At 44.5% G+C, this 22,151-nt stretch overlaps 1 protein-coding gene across 5 annotated transcripts in view; it reads left to right on the top strand.

Moving 5' to 3' along the window:
* Positions 1-22,151, top strand: part of jph2 (junctophilin 2) — a 51,126-nt gene that overhangs the window by 6,525 nt on the left and 22,450 nt on the right. For 4 of the 5 annotated variants that reach the window (XR_009656102.1, XR_009656100.1, XM_060937535.1 and 1 more), the window contains exon 2: positions 1,594-2,413. Coding sequence is in view for 3 of the 5 variants with exons in the window: in XM_060937535.1 (XP_060793518.1) it covers positions 1,594-2,413 (820 nt within the window). In the remaining 2 variants the exon portion in view is untranslated. Of the gene's footprint in view, positions 1-1,593; positions 2,414-20,882; positions 20,942-22,151 lie in introns of all 5 variants that reach the window. The other variant, XM_060937536.1, reaches the window with a different exon arrangement.

Below are 22,151 nucleotides of genomic sequence, written 5' to 3'. Positions count from 1 at the left end.
AAACAAGGCTGAAAACTGACATTGGATGCCTGTGATCTTCAGGCCCTCAGGCGACACTGCATAAACACAGACACGTCTGTCGTGGAAATCACTGGGCTCAGGAACACTTCAGAAAACCATCATCTGTGAAAACAGTTCATTACTGCATCCACAAATGCAAGTTAAAACCAGATATAAACAATATCCAGAAACACCGCCACCTTCTCTTGGCCTGAGCTCTTTTACGATGGACTGAGGCGAAGTGGAAAATTGTCCTGAGGTCTGATGACTCAAACGTAGAAATTCTTTTTAGAAATGATGGACACCACGTCCTCCAGGCTAAAGAGGAGAGGGACCATCCGGCTTGTTATCAGTGCACAGTTCAAAAGCCATCATCTGTGATGGTATGAGCGTGCATTATTGCACATGACATGGGTGGCTTGTACATCTGGGAAGGCGTCATTAATGCTGAATGATATATGCACGTTTCAGAGCAATATGCTGCCATCCAGACAAAATATTTTTTCATGGAAGGCCTTCCTTCTTTCAGCAAGACAATGTCGAACCGCTTTCTGCACATATTGAAACTGCATGGTCCGTAGTAAAAGAGTCCGGGTGCTAAACTGGCCTGACTGCAGTCCAGACCTGTCTCCCATTTAAAACATTTGGCGCATTATGAAGCACAAAATATGACAAAGGAGACCCCAAACTGTTGAGCGATTGAAATTGTATATCAGGCAAGAATGGGACAACATTTCTCTTTCAAAATTACAGCAATTGGTCTCCTCAGTTCCCAAACATTTAAGAGTGTTGTTAAAAGTGGAGGTGATGTAAGACAGTGATAAACATGCCCCGTCCCAACTTTTTTTGAAACACGTTGCTGACATCAAATTCAAAATGAGCATATATTTTTCCAGAAAAACAATAAAATTTCTCAGTTTCAACATTTGATATGTTGTATTTGTACTATTTTCACTGAAATATAGGGTTTCCATGATTTGCAAATTATCACATTCTGGTTTTAGTTTACACAGTGTCCCAACTTGTTTGGAATTGGAGTTGTATTTGTTTTTGATTTATTGAGATTTAGATTAAATCCACTGAATTTCATAATTAGCCAAATATCCTCATTAACTATGAGAACTCAGTAATATACTGTATAAGAACCTTGATCATGGTGGGTCTTGACTTCATTACCACTAATAAAAAAATGTTAAATCAAGTACCACCTTGATTTGCTTAATGGACCTCTGGAGGACCCCCCAGTGAGAACCCTTGGTTTAATGTACTATGCACTCTAACTTTTCCCATTTCCAGAATTGGCTTTGGATCCCCTGCAACACAGAGCATGATACTGAACATGAATGAATGTGCCTATTCCCTATATTTACAGGATTGTTCTGGGCTCAGAATGCAGGGTCAGTGATCAAACAGTACACCTAGAGCATTCAGGCTTAAGGACCTTGCTCAACAGGGCCTCATTGGGGTTACTGGCAGTTCTGGGATTTGAACTCACAACCTTCTGATCACAAGTGCAGAATATTAACTGCTGAATTACTTTATTGCTCTGATATACTACTAGTGTTTTATGCTCATTAGACTTTGTCTTGACAGGTACCTTCCAAGGGCAGTTTACTGGTGGAATGCGACATGGCTATGGTGTGCGTCAGAGTGTTCCATATGGTATGGCCGCTGTAGTGCGCTCTCCTTTGCGTAACTCACTAACTTCACTGCGTAGCGAGCACAGCAATGGCACGTTGCTGCAGCAGGATGTTCCCATCATCACCACCACAAATGCCTCAGGCAAAGAGACTGTTGTCACCTTGTCGATGCCTATGGGGCCTTCACGTGGTGGCTTTGCTCTCAGCCTACATGGTGACCCTGAACTTGCCAAGCCAAAGAAGAGGGGCCTTTTCCGTCGCAGCTCGCTGCTGGGCAAGCTGACCAAGTCGGAATCCCGCACATCCCTCTCCAGCCAGAAGAGTAAGATCAGCTTCCTGCGCAGCGAGTCAGCCCTCAGTTCAGCAACTAGTGATGCCAACTCCACCATCAGCATGGGTGACAGTGAAGTAGAGGGCGAGGGTCATGAGTTCCCACCTGTCGAGGCTGACATTGATGCCACCACCACTGAGGTTTACATGGGTGAGTGGAAGAATGATAAGCGGTCAGGCTATGGTATCAGTGAGCGCTCCAGTGGCCTCAAGTATGAGGGCGAATGGCTGGATAACCAACGGCATGGCTATGGCTGCACTACATTTGCTGAGGGCGGTAGAGAAGAGGGCAAGTATGTACACAACGTGCTGGTGAAGGCTGTGAGGAAGAAGGTGATTCAACTGAAGGGCACCAAGGTCAAACAGAAAGTGGAAAGGAGTGTTGAGGGAGCGCAGAGGGCCGCTGCCATTGCCAAACAGAAAGCAGAAATTGCCAGCTCAAGGTTAGTGTAAATGTTTGTGACTGAATGAGTCTGGTGTGGAGTAGAAATTTATTGTCACAGTTATGAAAAACAATAAAGGTGCACTATAGACATTATAGTACAAATACAACAGCCTTAACTTATCAAACCCTGAAGGAGCTTATCAAAGTAAAGCAGGCAAAAAACTTAAGTGATGTAATCTCTCTCTCTCTCTCTCTCTCTCTCTCTCTCTCTCTCTCTCTCTCACACACACACACACACACACACACACACACACACACACACACACACACACACTTGCTACAGTCTTTAAACATATCATAATATTCTGTTGATTTGAAATAAAGGGAGCTTTGCATAACCTCTAAAAGGACAGGACTAGACTTCATCTCGCTCATTAAACAGCATACTTTTCCTATTAGTTTCATTACCAAATAATTCATAGTAGTTACTGTGTAATACACTTTAAGATGACTGAAGAGATTAATAGCATGAGATTTTATTACCAAATTTGCCCTTCACAGTGAGAACAGAATGCTTTGTCTAGGTCTTTTTGTCTCTGACTTTTTCAGTTAATCACTGGTCTTTTATCTTTACATGAACATGCTTTTAAAAACTCTGAAGTAAAACAGCAGAAGTTCAGGGTAATACACGATAATAAATTACTAATCGAACTGGGTTTGGAAAACTTCTGGGTTGATTCATACAAACTGCATTAGTCAAGTCAAGTCAGTTTATTTGTACAGCGCTTTTAACAACAGACCTTGTAGCAAAGTGGCTTTACAGAAAAATAAAGATTTTAAACATATGAACTAATAAATTTATCCCTAATGAGCAACTCTGAGGTGATGGTGGCAAGGAAAAACTCCCTAACACAACATGAGGAAGAACCCTTCAGAGGAACCTCACTTAAAAGGGAACCCCTCCTCATCTGGGTGATAACAGATAGCATGATTATAAATAACTTGCTTCTTTAAGTGTGTCCTTAACAAAGTACAACTGTGTAACCAGGAAATTCATTACAGGTTTAACATGAAGTCTATCCCTGTGTCCGAAATCACTCCTTACTCACGATATAGTGGACTACATAGTAAGTTCACCATTTTGTAGTGCTGTCTGAATGTATAGTGAGAATTATTACACTCTATATAGTGCACTCAAAGTATCCCATAATGCATCATGAAAAGTAGTGTACAAGTGATGGTTACTAACCAAGCAATATATACCATCATGCATTGCAGTCACGCTGAAAGAAATCAAATCAAAAGCCTCAAATTTGACTTAATAAAAGGCAGTGGCAAAGAAGAAAGTATTCACCCTTGATTTAAAAGAACTGAAAGATGCAGCAGGCACAAAGTACTCTGTATTTATTAATGTGGGAAATATGCTCAGTATAATAAGTATTTATCACAAAAATACATGCATGCATTTATTATTTTGAAAAGCCACCAGCCGACTGATCTGGCACGTTTTAATTGTGCAACAGTCATGACGTAAATAATGGCGCAATGGAGTAGTGTCCGAAAGTGTTTTTTTTTTTCATTTTGCCAGTGAGCTCACTATGTAGTCCTCTATATAGTAATTCCTTATACAGTGAGTAGGAAATAGTGAACGAGTGAGTGTTTTCGGACACAGGTTATGTTGTTGAAGTTATCGACTGTTCATTGATGGAGACTTGAGTGCAAGATTGTTCATGATCACTGCAGTCCTAAAGTTATCATGGTAATTGTAGTCCTGAGTCATCATAGCAAAACTGTATGTGTTCGGAGCCATCTTCTAAGTGTATTTTTAGACTGTATATATGGGGGCCATCTTCCACATGAGTGAATCAATGAAAACCTCAGCCAGAAGTAGGGCATCAGGATGGATCAGGGGCTGTACATATGGGGCCATCCTCACAGGAGTGAAGTGGTGAGAACTCCAGCCAGAAGTAGGACATCAGGATAGACCAGGGGCTGTACATATGGGGCAATCCTCACAGGAGCGAAGTGATGAGAACTCCAGCTAGAGGTAGGGCATCAGGATGGATCAGGCAGGTCTAAAGAGCAGGAGAGGGCAGCATCATTGGTATTTCAGGATTTCAGTAGTGTATATTTAACCCCAAATTCAGACTGAACCTATCAGATAAAAGCCTCGGTCTACTTCAGTGTACATGTTGGTGCCTTCCATGAACAATATGGTGTAATTGAAGAGAAAACGGACTTTGTGCTGTGCCATTGACATGGCAGCTGGGAAAATGCTGTGCAAGAAGCCTGTGATTTGTTGTTACAAATGAGGCATGTCCAAGGTATTATTTATTACAAGATGTATGACTTTGAGGAGCAGCAGTTTTCTTCCTGTAGTCATTGTGCCACCTGCAGTGCTAGAGTACTCATGCGTGATGGCCAATACAAAGCCGCAGAGAGTATGTAAGCTTGCTAAGGTGGTTCTTCTTCATGAGACCCTCAAAACCCTAAAGCATTGCAACTGCATTGTGGGAAAGGTGTGACACTTCATTTTTCTCCAGAAAACTAATGTACTACAACAGCATTAATTAAACATGGGGGAGGAGAGAGCCAAATTTGGGTCAGTTGTAATTACAACATACTGTAATTCAATAACAATGTGACATGAGACAGTGGGGTAGTGCATAAATTCTTTGTTGATTAGATTATTTTAGATAACATTAATAGTGTGTAGTATTTTCCCTGTGGGTGGGTGGAGCACAGAGGACGGCAGGACAGAGATCAGGTGAAACAAGGCTTTTATTGCCACACTTTTCAGTCTAACAATCTCGGACACACAGAGACACACACATATATCAGCGTCTCATCCAGGGATGAGCCCCTTCTGCTCTCGCTCTCCCTCCTGATATAGGGCGCAGTCACTGGGAAGACACACAAACAGGTTAATTGCTCTCAGGTGACGTGATTCTGCCACTTACCTTCCCTGACTCCGCCCTCCTGTCACAGACCGGCGCTTGACCACGCCCCCGCTGCCACATACCCCCACCGCCCGACTCAGGCCGGGCGGCTGTCCGGCCTGCAGCCGACTCCCCCCCCCCCTTGACGGGAGAGGAAGTCCGCCACGACCATCTGCACCCCCGGCCTGTGGACCACCTTGAAATTAAAGGGTTGGAGCGCCAGATACCAACGGGTGATCCGCGCGTTGGCATCTTTCATGCGGTGGAGCCACTGGAGGGGCGCGTGGTCCGAACAGAGGGTGAAAGGGCGCCCCAGCAGGTAGTACTGGAGGGCGAGAACCGCCCACTTGATGGCCAGACACTCTTTCTCTATGGTGCTGTAGCACCCCTCACGCACCGACAGCTTCCTGCTGATATACAGGACAGGGCGGTCCTCCCCCTCCACCTCCTGGGACAAAACCGCCCCCAGCCCTCTGTCCGACGCATCGGTCTGCAACATAAAAGGGAGAGAAAAGTCAGGGGAGTGTAGAAGTGGCCCCCCACACAGTGCAGCCTTTACCTCTGAGAAAGCCCGCTGGCACTGCTCCGTCCACTGGACCGGATCTGGTGCCCCCTTTTTAGTGAGATCAGTCAGCGGGCTGGTGACGTCCGAATAATTAGGTATAAACCTGCGATAATAGCCAGCCAGCCCCAGGAACTGTCACACCCCCTTTTTGGTCTTGGGCCTCGGGCAGGCCGCAATTGCTGCCGTCTTATTAATTTGGGGACGCACCTGCCCGTTGCCCAAGTGGAAGCCCAGATACCGTACTTCCACCCGCCCAATCGCACACTTCTTTGGATTGGCTGTGAGCCCCGCTCGCCTCAGCGACCTAAGGACGGCCCTCAGATGTTCGAGGTGCCGCTGCCAATCATTGCTATAGATGATTATGTCATCTAAATACGCTGCCGCATACGTGGCGTGAGGGCGGAGGACTCTGTCCATCAGCTGCTGAAACGTCGTGGGCGCCCCAAACAGCCCAAATGGAAGGGTGACGAATTGGTGTAAACCAAACGGTGTGGAAAAGGCCGTTTTTTCTTGGGATAGTGGAGTCAAGGGGATCTGCCAATATCCCTTCGTCAAATCCAGTGTCGAATAAAAGCGAGCAGTGCCGAGTCGATCGAGCAACTCATCAATACGAGGCATTGGGTACGCATCGAATTTAGACACAGCGTTGACTTTTCTATAGTCCACACAGAACCGGACCAACCCGTCGGCCTTGGGTACCAAGACCACCGGGCTGCTCCAGTCACTGTGGGACTCCTCGACGATGCCCATTTCGAGCATGGTCTGAAGTTCTTCCCGAACCACCTTTTTTTTGTGTTCGGGTAGCCTGTAAGGGCGGCTACGCACTACCACCCCCGGGGGCGTCTCTATGTGGTGCTCTATGAGGTTAGTGCGACCAGGCAGGGGCGAGAACACATCCGAAAACTCGGTCTGCAACTGGGCGACCTCCGTGAGTTGGGTCGGGGAGAGGTGGTCTCCACAGGGGACCGGAGAGGTACGTGATGCCAATGTCCCTTTCTGAACCTCCGGCCCCAGCTCTGCCTTCTCCGGAACTACCGACACCAACGCCACGGGGACCTCCTCGTTCCAGAGTTTAAGCAGGTTGAGGTAGTAAATCTGTAGCACCCCACCCCTGTCTGTTCGCCTCACCTCATAGTCGACATCCCCGACTCGCCGTGTGACCTCAAAGGGTCCTTGCCACTTGGCGATCAATTTGGAGCTCGACGTGGGCAACAGTACGAGTACCTTATCTCCCGGAGTGAACTCTCTAAGGCGCGTACCCTTGTTGTACAGGTGGGCTTGCCGTTCCTAGGCCTGCCGCAAATTCTCCTGAGTTAGGTGGGTGAGCGTGTGGAGTTTTGCGCGCAGGTCCATAACGTACTGAATTTCGTTCTTACTTTGTGAAGGTCCCTCCTCCCAATTTTCCCGCAGCACGTCCAGGATGCCGCGCGGCTTACGCCCATATAATAATTCGAACGGGGAGAACCCCGTGGAGGCTTGGGGGACCTCTCACACTGAGAACAGCAAGGGTTCGAGCCACTTATCCCAATTACATGCGTCCTCACTTATGAATTTCTTAATAATATTTTTGAGGGTGCGGTTGAATCGTTCTACTAAACCGTCCGTTTGTGGGTGATACACGCTGGTGCGGATCGGCTTAATCCCCAATAACCCATACAGTTCGCGCAGTGTTCGTGACATAAACGTAGTGCCTTGATCAGTCAGAATCTCTTTCAGGATTCCAACTCGGGAGATGACGCGGAAGAGTGCCTCTGCAATACTGCGTGCTGAGATATTGTACAGAGGCACGGCTTCCGGGTATCGCGTTGCATAGTCCACCAGAACTAATATAAAGCGGTACCCTCGTGCTGACCGATCTAATGGCCCGACGAGATCCATCCCAATTTTCTCAAACGGGGTCTTGATTAACGGTAGAGGGCGCAAAGGCGCTTTTGGAATGGCCGCTGGGTTTACTAACTGGCATTCGCGGCATGCCGTACACCCCCTACGGACATCGCCGCGAATCCCCGGCCAATAGAATCGGGCCATTATTCGGGCTAGTGTTTTATCCTGCCCCAAGTGTCCAGCCATGGGATTAAAGTGAGCCGCCTGGAATACCAATTCCCGGCGGCTTTTCGGAATTAAAAGCTGCGTGACTCGCTCTTTAGTTTGAGTGTCCTGCGTCATTCGGTATAATCTAGCCTTCATAATCGCGAAGTAGGGGAAGGACGGGGTGGCGTTTGGCTGGAGCGTTAGACCATCGATTACTCTCACTTGGTCAAACGCATGCCGCAGAGTCTCGTCTCGCGACTGCTCTAATGGGAAATCCGCGAGGGATTCCCCAATAGAGAGAGGAGGAGCCGGCGGCTCCTCACTCTGATGCGGAGATGACGTAGACGGCTCTGTGACAGCTGCTCCCGCCAAAGCGACACCGGGACCTCCCCCTGTCAAATGGCAGGACCCACTCTCTACTAGGCGTGTCATTAAACCCCGAAATCTCGGCCAATCAGTCCCCAAAATTAACGAGTGTGTAAGGCGAGGATTAACCGCCGCCTTCACTATAAATTTTTCCCCTCTGAAAATAATGTGGACCGACATCAAAGGGTAGCTGTGAACATCCCCGTGCACACATAACACCTTCACCCCTTGTGCTCCCCCCAATGCCTCGTTTTGAACCAGGCTTTGGCGAATTGAGGTCTGATTACAACCAGAATCCACCAACGCCTGATATGTAGCCCCTTGGATACTCACCGGTATGCGATACGCTCCGGCCCGATCGAGGGCGGCCTCTGGCGCGTCGGGGATCCGAACCACCGCGCCCACTTCCATTGCTGTGCACTGCTGTTGAAGGTGGCCCGGGTCCCCGCAGCGCCAGCAAACCGGCCCGGGCTTTCCCTCTGCACCGGTGATCTGGGGCTCACTCACCTGAGGTGGGGGAGAGACAGACACAGAAGGGAGACACGGGAGGGCACCACGGGTGCGGCGGGCCGGCTGGGGTGGTGCCGGCCCCCGCCTCCGCGGTGGGGGAATGGGGCGAGGACGGGACACAGAAGGAGAGGGAGAGAGAGAGAGAGATGAGGAGAGAAGAGACGATGCCATCTGCTGTCCTGCCGCTGGGACAGCCGCCAGATGATCCTCTGCCAGCTCGACTGCCTGATCCAGTGACGCCGGGCGGTGGCACTGGACCCACTCCGCGGTTCCGGCTGGTAAGCGGCCGATGAACTGTTCCAGTACCACCTGGTCGACGACTCCCTCGGCGTCGCTATTGTTGGCCCTCAGCCACCGCCAGCAGGCGTCCCGGAGCTGCTGGCCGAATGCGAACGGCCGGCCGACTTCCTCCAGTCGCAGCGCGCGGAAGCGCTGGCGTTGTTGCGCCGGTGTGCGCCCCACGCGCTGGAGGACGGCCCGGCGGAGGTCCGCGTAGGCCAGCCGGCGGTCGGCGGGGAGCTGTAGCACGGCCAGCTGTGCCTCTCCCGTGAGCAGGGGGAGGAGGCGCGCCGCGCGCTGCTCCATCGGCCACCCCGAGGCTTCGGCGACCTGTTCAAACAACGTGATGAACGCCTCGGGGTCATCCTGCGGGCCCATCTTGGTGACAATGAGGGGAGACGGGCCCGCGGCCGGAGCGCTGGTGGACCCCGCCGACACGAGGAGATGCCGGAACGCCTCGCGATCTTCCTGCTGGGCCAGCACCAGGGCTTCGAAGCGCCGCTCCTGCTCCTTTCGGAGCGTGACGAGCGCCTGGTGCTGGCTTTGCTGAGCCGTGGCGAGGGCGTGGACCAGATCGGCGAACGGGGAGGATTCCATGGGGCTGCTGGTTTGGTGCTCCACGATCCCGGGTTTCGGCACCACTGTAGTATTTTCCCTGTGGGTGGGTGGAGCACAGAGGACGGCAGGACAGAGATCAGGTGAAACAAGGCTTTTATTGCCACACTTTTCAGTCTAACAATCTCGGACGCACAGAGACACACACATATATCAGCGTCTCGTCCAGGGATGAGCCCCTTCTGCTCTCGCTCTCCCTCCTGATATAGGGCGCAGTCACTGGGAAGACACACAAACAGGTTAATTGCTCTCAGGTGACGTGATTCTGCCACTTACCTTCCCTGACTCCGCCCTCCTGTCACAGACCGGCGCTTGACCACGCCCCCGCTGCCACATAGTGTATAGACAGTGGCTTTCTATGGCGTTTATGCTTGCCTGAGTGAAAAATATAAAGACAAAGCACAAACATGGCTAATTTATTGCACTATATTATAATTCCAGCATTAAGGACATATTTTCTCCACACCATTCACAGTCTGTTATTTCAACTGGTGCATATTGACTATTTTTCCTAATAAATTATTTATATATTATTCTGTGGTACATGCACTTTTCACTAGTTGTGAGAGCAGGGCTGTTTTGCTTTCATCTGTGCATCTCCTTACAAGGAGGGAAGATTTTATCAAAGCCTCACCACCTAGAATTAGCCCACTGTTTATAGGAGTGAGTGTCCCAATGATGAGCCGCAGAGCCTGTCGGTGGCTCAGAGAACTCTAAATATTTTACCTGAGAGAGACAAGCAGATTTATTAATGTTGATGGCTTTTGACTCTCTCTCTCTCTCTCTCTCTCATGGTAGCTGTGGTGAGGTTACACGATGGTCCTCGAAGAGGTTTTTTTCTTTTTACATTCTTAATGCAGTCCTAGAGTCAGATCGTTCTTGCGGTGGTGGTCTCTGATTTACCTGAGAACTATTTTTTTTCCCCTCAGTATGAAGTGTGTTATTGTGTGTCAGCACATTCCAAGGGTAGGATTCAAAGTACACTATGACATTGTGGTATCATTTTGGATGCTAATGTGACACTATATACCACAAATTGTGGTTTATTTCCTTTGATGAGTGGTTGCTTTTCACAAAATGGGCAGCTTTTCACAAAAACAGTGGTTGTTAGTGCCTTGGCATGCTTGACAAAATACTCACCTGTAATACAAAGCTTCAGGTTTGTATTATAAATTTTAAATCAAAGAAAAAAAAACTCTATTTGTGGACTTAATAAAATGCTCTAAGACTCATACAAAACACTGTGTTGGTAGGCTTTTTGATTCTTTTATAATAATATTTATTAATTATAATAAATTCTAGTACATCCATGCACTCTCTGAAAACTCATAAACTGTAAATTTCCTCATCAGTGGAGTGGTATTCTTATGTTTTGCACCTTTAGTATGTATCCTGTTTTGCACCTTTAGTATATATATATAAAATTTATTTGTACTATATCTACATTTGCAGGATACATACTAGGGTCACACACTGACTGGCAGCCTGAGTACATTATGCAACAAAAAATAATTACCATTGCTAGTTTTAGGTAGCTTAGAAACCAGCTCTTCCATTATTGCTGTTTCTTCCACGTTTTCTTAATGTTGTGTTCTAGAAACGGCACACTAAAACTTAGCTTCGAAGCCACAAAATGCAACTTTGATGGAAAAAATATATAATAAATTGCTTTCCTCTCTTCACGTTGAAAGAAGGAGGAAAGTTTCGCTTGTTTTGACATGGCGAATTATTAACACAAGAGGAAATACTCGTAATTCGCAACTAAAAAGACTGCAGCTACACTGGCAGCTTGACCATGCTTTCTAATGCGATCGTGTTGCGCTTGCGTAGAACTGTTTAAGTCCTGCGCGCCTTGGCTTGTGCACCTGAAGGCGCGCCTCGGGCTGCGCGCACGCTTAACGAGCAACGGCACGCGCACCGTTAACAAAGAAGACCTGTCTTTAATCAATGAACTATGTTTGGGCTATTTAAGGACTGCACCCATGCAAGGACGATGCGAAGTATTACGCCGCGTCTAGTATGTCTTACTGAGCCTTGTTTCCTGTCCTTGTTGACCTCCTGGTTTTTTGACTCCTGTTTCTTGTCCCTTGATCTTGTATAATTTTGCCTCTGATATTCTGTCTGCGCCTCAACTGAACTCCTGCCTGTTTCCTCGATTACCACTTTGCCTACTGTTTCGGACTGTTTGCCTGTTGCGTGCGTTTCACGCACTTTATGCTCATATTGCACTGTATATTATTTAACATATCTGCACTTACATCCGCCTCTCCCGCACACACGCTAACAAACTGGGTTTTTGTGCCCAAACCACAGGAAGTCCATACAAGGTTATAGAAACGCTAATGAGGCTGAGGTGACAATCTAGTTTAAAAAAAAAAAAGTTAGAAAAATTACAGTGGGCGCTTTTCTAATATTCTTATGCAGCTATTGAAAAAATGTATGGTCTGACAAAGGGGGGGTCATGGGCACCCCAGGACCCCCCCCAGCTACGCCCCTGATATATATATATATATATATATATATATATATATATATATATATATATATATATATATACAGTAGGGCAAAAAAGTATTTAGTCAGCCACCAATTGTGCAAGTTCTCCCACTTAAAAAGATGAGAGAGGCCTGTAATTTTCATCATAGGTACACGTCAACTATGAGAGATAGAATGGGGGGAAAGAATCCAGGAAATCACATTGTAGGATTTTTAATGAATTAATTGGTAAATTCCTTGGTAAAATAAGTATTTGGTCACCTACAAACAAGCAAGATTTCTGGCTTTCACAGCCCTGTAACTTCTTCTTTAAGAGGCTCCTCTGTCCTCCACTCATTACCTGTATTAATGGCACCTGTTTGAACTCATTATCAGTATAAAAGACACCTGTCCACAACCTCAAACAGTCACACTCCAAACTCCACTATGGCCAAGACCAAAGAGCTGTCAAAGAACACCAGAAACAAAACTGTAGACCTGCACCAGGCTGGGAAGACTGAATCTGCAATTGGTAAGCAGCTTGGTGTGAAGAAATCAACTGTGGGAGCAATTATTAGAAAATGGAAGACATACAAGACCACTGATAATCTCCCTCAATCTGGGCCTCCATGCAAGATCTCACCCCGTGGGGACAAAATGATCACATGAACAGTGAGCAAAAATCCCAGAACCACATGGGGGGACCTAGTGAATGACCTGCAGAGAGCTGGGACCAAAGTAACAAAGACTACCATCAGTAACACACTACGCCGCCAGGGACTCAAATCCTGCAGTGCCAGACGTGTCCCCCTGCTTAAGCCAGTACATGTCCGGGCCCATCTGAAGTTTGCTAGAGAGCATTTGGATGATCCAGAAGAGGATTGGGAGAATGTCATATGGTCAGATGAAACCAAAATAGAACTTTTTGGTAAAAACTCAACTTGTCGTGTTTGGAGGAGAAAGAATGCTGAGTTGCATCCAAAGAACACCATACCTACTGTGAAGCATGGGGGTGGAAACATCATGCTTTGGGGCTGTTTTTCTGCAAAGGGACCAGGACGACTGATCCGTGTAAAGGAAAGAATGAATGAGGCCATGTATCGTGAGATTTTAAGTGAAAACCTCCTTCCATCAGCAAGGGCATTGAAGATGAAACGTGGCTGGGTCTTTCAGCATGACAATGATCCCAAACACACCGCCCGGGCAACGAAGGAGTGGCTTCGTAAGAAGCATTTCAAGGTCCTGGAGTGGCCTAGCCAGTCTCCAGATCTCAACCCCATAGAAAATCTTTGGAGGGAGTTGAAAGTCCGTGTTGCCCAGCGAAAGCCCCAAAACATCACTGCTCTAGAGGAGACCTGCATGGAGGAATGGGCCAAAATACCAGCAACAGTGTGTGAAAACCTTGTGAAGACTTATAGAAAATGTTTGACCTCTGTCATTGCCAACAAAAGGTATATAACAAAGTATTGAGATGAACTTTTGTTATTGACCAAATACTTATTTTCCACCATAATTTTCAAATAAATTCTTTAAAAGTCAGACAATGTGATTTTCTGGATTTTTTTTTCTCATTTTGTCTCTCATAGTTGTGGTATACCTATGATGAAAATTACAGGCCTCTCTCATCTTTTTAAGTGGGAGAACTTGCACAATTGGTGACTGACTAAATACTTTTTTGCCCCACTGTATATGTACTGTGTGTGTATATATATATATATATATATATATATATATATATAATCTCATCTCATTATCTCTAGCCGCTTTATCCTGTTCTACAGGGTCGCAGGCAAGCTGGAGCCTATCCCAGCTGACTACGGGCGAAAGGCGGGGTACACCCTGGACAAGTCGCCAGGTCATCACAGGGCTGACACATAGACACAGACAACCATTCGCACTCACATTCACACCTATGGTCAATTTAGAGTCACCAGTTAACCTAACCTGCATGTCTTTGGACTGTGGGGGAAACCGGAGCACCCAGAGGAAACCCACACGGACACGGGGAGAACATGCAAACTCTGCACAGAAAGGCTCTCGCTGGCCATGGGGCTCGAACCTGGACCTTCTTGCTGTGATGTGACAGCGCTAACCACTACACCACCGTGCCGCCTATATATAAATAAAAGAGGATGATAATTAGCTGTACAAGAGGTATATGCTTGAGGGAACCAGCTCAGTAACAGGTACCTAATGATACCTTTTTTCTGTGATTGTGGATACAAGAGAAAAAAAAACTGTCTGAGTAGGAAAGATGGTGTTAGTCTCTCCTGCTGATTATAACAATGCTGGGAATCTGCTAGCTCATCTATATGAAACAGGGAAGATTGATATAGAACTTTGCTATGCTCTACTTATGCTCTTTTCATAGTGTAAATGTTGAGGTTGTTTCCACTAGACTGTTTTTTGTTTTATCTAAATATCAGAAGAACCACTATTCATAAATTTTAGGTGAAACAATCCAAGTATTCAAGCTGGTTGAATTTTTACATTGAGGTCTAGACCTGGGTTTGGCTTGCTGCAATGTATTTTAAGCAGTGCCTGGTGTGCTCTGAACTCTAAGGCTCTTCAGTAAGTGTCAATGACGTAGACGTGGTGTCAGAAAGGAGGCCTGCCTAAATATGGACACCCACTGTTGCTGTATCACAATTGCAGGAGAATGTAACAGCTGATAGATAGCAGTTCCCAGACGCTGACAGTCAGCCGAGGTCTTCCATTCTTAGTTCAGAGTTATAGTAACACAATGTTCCTGCTAAGTTCTTAGTCAATGAAACATGATTACAGCTTAGTGTATTTATGAATTTTGTTTTTGAATGGCTGTTGCAGATAATGAACTGTAAATGTAGACTGTATTACATCTTGTGCCAGAATAAATGCTGTTTCACACTCCATATCTAACAAACATAATCACTGGATCATAGTCAAGGTTTCAGATAACACTGTACACATTTATTGGGTTCGTCTTTGTATCTACACTCACTGGCCACTTTAATAGGAATTTGTTCTTCATTCTAATATTCCTGTTATTGGCTGGCAGGAGTGGAACCCAATGTGGCCTTCTGCTGTTGCATGCTGAGATGCTTTTCTGCTCACCATGGTTGTAAAGAGAGACTATCTGAGTTGCTATATCCTTCCCGGCAGCTCAAACCAATCTGGCCATTTTCCTCTGACCTCTCTTATCAGCAAGGCATTTCCACTCACAGAACTGTCGCTCACTCAATGTTTTTTGTTTTTTGCATGATTCTATGTAAACTCGAGAGACTGTTGTGTGTGAAAACCCCAGAGATCAGCAGTTTCTGAAATACTTAAACCAGTCCATCTGGCACCAACACCCATGCCACAGTGAAAGTCACAGAGATCATAATTTTTCCCATTCTGATGTTTGAAGTGAACATTAACTGAAGCTCTTGATTTGTATCTGCATGATTTTATGCATTGTCCTGCTGTCAAGGGATTGGCTGATTAAATAACTGCATAAAACAGCAGGTGGATGGGTGTACCTAATAAAGTGGTCAGTGAGTGTATATGTTGCTTTTTCTTCTTTGTGCTGTTGTAATTCGCTAAACTCAAGTAGCAAGTGAAGGTTTTAAAAATGTTCTTATATGTTTCAAGACATACTGTGCAGAAGTCTTGGCACCCTGTTTCTTTTGTTATGAGCTAGACTTCTCATCTCATCTCATTATCTCTAGCTGCTTTATCCTGTTATGGGGGGAAAAAAGACAATAAACTCAATTCCATAAACTCAGCTACTGACATAACAAGCTAATGATTAATCATTCCTTATTAGCAAGCTGATAATGAATTTGATGCTGTAACCATGAAATAACTTAGGGGTTTCAAAGCAAGGGGGTGAATACTTATGCAGTCACAACTTTGACACTTTTTTAAACCATATTTATTTTTCCCTTCACTTTCATATTATCTGTTATTTTGTGTAGATTCATAACAATCCCAGTTAAGTCCATTGCAGTTCCAGACTGTAATACTACAAAATGTGAACAAGGTCAAGGGATAAGTGGGGTTTGGGCGGTTTAAGGGGGCGGGGATGGGGGATGACTTATGCAAGCCACTGTAAAGTCTATTCATCTGCTTTGTAGGTCATGTACTGTATGTTCAATCCATTCTGCGTTCATAATGTACTGTTCAGGGGTAGGTTTCCTGATAACGTTGCCCTTTAGAGCTAAAGAGAGAGTTGAGAGACTCTCTTAAGCAACGAACGTTGTCTCTGTACGTGGTTTTCCCAAACTCACTCATAAGAAGGAGTCTAAAGAGCAACAGGACAAAGAGCGTCTTTGCAATGCGTGTCCCCGTTATAGGCATTAGTAGTTGCTGAAGGCATTAGTTGTTGCTAAATCCAGTCGATAAGGTCACATGGCATTCGTTTTTAACCAAAATCTAATAAAATATAAAATGTTTAAAATAAGATAATATACTGTATAGTATCATCTGGAAGCATTACTTATATAATGTGGTAATTAATTAATGAAACTATTTTATGTTTTTGGCAAATTTTATTCCAAGCATGTTTTATTTAAATGAACAAATGTTCACATGAAAGAATGAGCAAATAATAAGCTAAATAATTAGGTAAATGTGTTCCCCATGCTCGCTTATTTCACGGTTACCCCCCGATCATGCAGTCAGGATTATTTCAACTGTTATCCACAATGCCAAGTGGGCAATGTTCTCCCTTACAACCTCCTTAGGTACACACTACACACAGATCAAAACATCTCTCTCTCACACGCGCGCGCGCACACACACACACAATGTTAGAGGTGCAGAAATGTGTCTCATTTATGACACTAAATTAGTAAATCACTCACCTAATGGAGTTAATAAAATGTGGCGATATCAGTATGACATTACGATATCCATATGTAATTCCATATAACACTGAAATATATTCATAATGTTTTGCGTATATTTATTTAATAATTAACTCGATGTACTTGCAATATACAAGAAAAATAATTTAATACCATCAGCAGATTCAACACCAGTTTCCCCCGCTGACTGTGAGAGTCCCTTGGAGGTGCATGCACATTCTGTATATTCGGCTCTGGGCGAGTCGCTCTTTGTTTTGAACGAGTGATCTGGGTCTCTCGTAAATTCCGAGCAAACTAAGGTGGGGTTTACATTAGACCGTATCAGCAGATCATCAGATTAACGTTTTTAAAACGATTAGTGTGCACACAGCAACACCAATACACGATTCGCGTGCACATAGCAACGCCAATACACGGATACGCTCGGCTCCGCAGGCATCCTGCGCTCCAAATCACTCTGCCCTGAACAGCGAGTGCCCTCTGGAGGGTGCGCACTCCGGCCCTGCGCAGCTCACAGAGCGCGCAAGTGAAGTGCACAAGCAGTGATTCGGGACTGAGCCGCTGTGTGTGTGATCCCAGCGCATATCACTTACCACTTGCAAGTGGAAGGATGGCAAGCCTAAAGACAATCATAACTACACAATGGGCAGTATTTGCATCAGTATTTGCAGTATTTTCATACTTTTATACTCTTTAATGAAAGGTGATACAAGGCGGAAGTCCACACCGTTTTTCAGCAGTCGCGTCACATGACCAACGCCAGCGAATCAGGAAGGTGGAGGTCACAGTGACGTTGTCCAATGACGATGCCAGCTAGAGCTCAGCACAGCGTATCCGCGTATTCTCAATGTTTACACAGCACCGGACCAGACACGATCTAGATTGAATACGTGGACCCTGGCGGATTCCCATTTCCCGGCGTTTCCAGGCGTTTTAATGTAAACGGACAGTGCATCCGCGAAGAAAACGAGACAGATACGGTCTAATGTAAACTTGGCCTAAAGGACTACTTGGGCTATGATGTTGTTCAGGAAAACCATGTTAGCTTGACGATGGATCTTAAGAGGTAATTTAAGACTCTCTTGGCCTCAAGAGGCTTTCGGGAAACCCACCCCAGATTGATGATGAGAGAGAAGAGTAATGTGGCTTGTTGCCTTAATTGACTTGGGTTTAATTTGCACAAATATGACCAAGACTTTGGAAACAAATTCCATTTCTGTGCAAGGAAAGTTTCTGTTCAGCTGCTCTTGTTTAAAGCCACACGCATGGAAAGCTATGCAAAGCCTTGCATCAGCAGTGGTGTCAGATCTTTCAGTAGTTATAAATATTATTCAGTCTGTAAGTGAATGGCATCACTGGTGGTATATTGATGTCTGACACCTAGTCTTTATCTGGAGTCAAAGTTCTCTAGGTTATCTTAATGTTAGGTCATCTTAACTTTAATAACATCGTATGAAACCTGGTCTAAATACACTAGGCAGTATTTAAAGTGACTGCCTTTCTCCTATTTCACTGATGCAGCATTGGCATTATCTGTCATGGGTGAATGTAAATATCTGACATTTGTGTCAAATTTCTTTTTGTTCGACTTTGAATATGTTCTCACAGGCCAAAGAGTGTATGGTACAGTATTTAGTATTGGCTTTGGATAGGCTGCATACTTGCCAAAACCCATATCTTTGACTCAGGTAGAAAATGCCACCATGTGAAGTGTTTTCCCATACTTCCACATATATTTACAGATATTTTAAGACATTCAGTGTTGTTGATTCCCTGTTGTAGAGGTTCCAACCTAAGTTTATTCTATTTATGTTTCTATTTATATTCTGTTTATTCTATTCTGATATTTATTATATTCAAATGGCTTCAGAACTTTTGGTGAAGGTGTCAACAGTTTGGACTTGCCAAGACTAGCAGAAAGCACACAATTTAAGTATCTTAATTTTTTGGTGTTTTCCAATTGGAGGTCAAATGTTGTACATACTGTGGTATTTCAAGACAGTATACTCCTCAATAAGTCAATACGCTTCAAAATGTGTGTCAGCTGACTAACTTGCTTCAGCTCATCTGCAGAAAGTGCCATTTGCCAAAGGTCTCTCTACCTACTGCTTGGCCACATGGTAACACAGGCATGGAAGATACACCCCCACCAGGGGTGCAGATCCGATGTCAGGATTGGGGGGGACACAAAAGTGATTTTTTTTTTTTTGCCCGTATGCAACTCATACCATGCAACCATAAATCACAACTTCGTAGAGGCTTGCCACATCATTCAAAAAGTACTGCACAGGGAATCATTTGTGCTTACCTTTCTTGTTTATTTGTCCAGAGTCAGAAATATATTTCTCATCTCATCTCATTATCTCTAGCCGCTTTATCCTTCTACAGGGTCGCAGGCAAGCTGGAGCCTATCCCAGCTGACTACGGGTGAAAGGCAGGGTACACCCTGGACAAGTCACCAGGTCATCACAGGGCTGACACATAGACACAGACAACCATTCGCACTCACATTCACACCTATGGTCAATTTAGAGTCACCAGTTAACCTAACCTGCATGTCTTTGGACTGTGGGGGAAACCGGAGCACCCGGAGGAAACCCACGCGGACACGGGGAGAACATGCAAACTCCACACAGAAAGGCCCTCGCCGGCCACGGGGCTCGAACCCGGACCTTCTTGCTGTGAGGCAACAGCACTAACCACTACACCACCGTGCCGCCTCAGAAATATATTTGTCAAACATTATTTGTTCCACCATTTCTATCTAAAATGTGAAGAATGTGAAGTCTGAAAATACATTTGTTTGTACAATTTTGAATAATTTAGGGAATTTTTATTGGGGGGGACAATTCATGTTTTTCAGAAATTGGGGGCGACATGTCCCCCCCGGGATCTGCACCCATGACCCCCACATAAATTTATTGTGTAATTGTTTTCTCCCCCCTTATGCTGCATTGATTTCATTTATCAGCAAATGGATGAATAATGGGTCAGCAAATTTGCTTTGTTACTGTTTGACCCAAGTTTTTACTGTTTGATCCAGTTGTGGACATGAAGCAGCCACATGTTTTCTACTGATTTCAATTATAATTACCCATTCATGGGAAGCCTGCTTGAACTAATCTGCTCCATAACTGCTGTCACTCCGAGACTGGCTTAACACTAGGTAGCAAGGCTCAGTAATTACTGGAATGTCTCTAGAAACTGTACGATGAGTCAGCTGGAGAATGATATGCTATTTCTGGGCTATGCTAATCTGTTTGGGGAAGCGGAATTTGCAACCGCTTGTCTAAAATCCACTACACAGACCCCTCTCGCACTGAGGAGTAGAGAACTGAAGACTAAGGCACTGCTTCAGGCCTACATTTGTATTAACTCGCTCCCCCCAAACCCCCATCTTATTATTCACCCATTTATCTTGAAGCGTATTTTTAGTAATTACAGTTAAATTAAAAGTAAATGTGTCATAAAAATATTGAATTAAGGTGAAAGGAGTAAGAGTTGTTTTCTATAGATATCTACTTTTACACCACAGAGCCGTTGAATTCTTGAATCTGACTGGCCAGAAGGTTTATTGACTCATTTTCTATAACAGTTGTTCTGGCTGAAGTGCTGGCTATAATTCAAAGGACAGGTTTACATCAGTATGCTCATTCTATTAAGTTATCCTTTATCTAATAGCAGCTAATTTACAGTAACTGGCATAGCAGACACATTTACCAAAGAAAAAACATAGAACCTTTGATATGATGAAGTTCTGTAAGGCCATGTTTGTTTAACATTTATGTAAGGAGTGTCTAATGTCAGTGCTTTGTAACAGTCAATAAGTTTTCTGCCATAGGGAAAGTCAGAACTTTACACTTTCCAGTTTATGGGTAACATTACAAACTACAACTTTTGTTTTATTAACTTCAACAGAGAGAGTGAAACCAAAAAGAAAGGTTGGTGAAGGAAAAACTGTTTATAGCTGCTATAAGGTAAGTGATAACTTACTTCAAAAATGGTCTAAATACAGTATTAAGTGTAACTATAAATGGATAAAAAGTATGACAACATTCATTAACAAATTTAAAATAGATTTTTTTTTGGCCAGTTAGACTAGGAGTTAAATGAGAGGGAACTTTATTAAATTATAAAACCGTATTTAGTATTATAAGGTTCTGTCTGGGTTAAAAATTAGTTAAAGGCCTCATATATATATATATATATATATATATATATATATATATATATATATATATATATATATATACAGTGGGGCAAAAAAGTATTTAGTCAGTCACCAATTGTGCAAGTTCTCCCACTTAAAAAGATGAGAGAGGCCTGTAATTTTCATCATAGGTACACTTGAACTATGAGAGACAGAATGGGGGGAAAGAATCCAGGAAATCACATTGTAGGATTTTTAATGAATTAATTGGTAAATTCCTCGGTAAAATAAGTATTTGGTCACCTACAAACAAGCAAGATTTCTGGCTCTCACAGACCTGTAACTTCTTCTTTAAGAGGCTCCTCTGTCCTCCACTCGTTACCTGTATTAATGGCACCTGTTTGAACTCGTTATCAGTATAAAAGACACCTGTCCACAACCTCAGACAGTCACACTCCAAACTCCACTATGGCCAAGACCAAAGAGCTGTCAAAGGACACCAGAAACAAAATTGTAGACCTGCACCAGGCTGGGAAGACTGAATCTGCAATAGGTAAGCAGCTTGGTGTGAAGAAATCAACTGTGGGAGCAATTATTAGAAAATGGAAGACATACAGTGGGGCAAAAAAGTATTTAGTCAGCCACCAATTGTGCAAGTTCTCCCACTTAAAAAGATGAGAGAGGCCTGTAATTTTCCTCATAGGTACACTTCAACTATGAGAGACAGAATGGGGGAAAAGAATCCAGGAAATCACATTGTAGGATTTTTAATGAATTAATTGGTAAATTCCTCGGTAAAATAAGTATTTGGTCACCTACAAACAAGCAAGATTTCTGACTCTCACAGACCTGTAACTTCTTTAAGAGGCTCCTCTGTCCTCCACTCGTTACCTGTATTAATGGCACCTGTTTGAACTCGTTATCAGTATAAAAGATACCTGTCCACAACCTCAAACAGTCACACTCCAAACTCCACTATGGCCAAGACCAAAGAGCTGTCAAAGGACACCAGAAACAAAATTGTAGACCTGCACCAG

Source organism: Neoarius graeffei, chromosome 13 (genome assembly GCF_027579695.1).
Source record: "Neoarius graeffei isolate fNeoGra1 chromosome 13, fNeoGra1.pri, whole genome shotgun sequence".
In the NCBI taxonomy this organism is placed as follows: Eukaryota; Metazoa; Chordata; class Actinopteri; order Siluriformes; family Ariidae; genus Neoarius; species Neoarius graeffei.
Note: the sequence above shows the minus strand (reverse complement) of the source record. Positions and strands in the feature narration are given on the sequence as shown.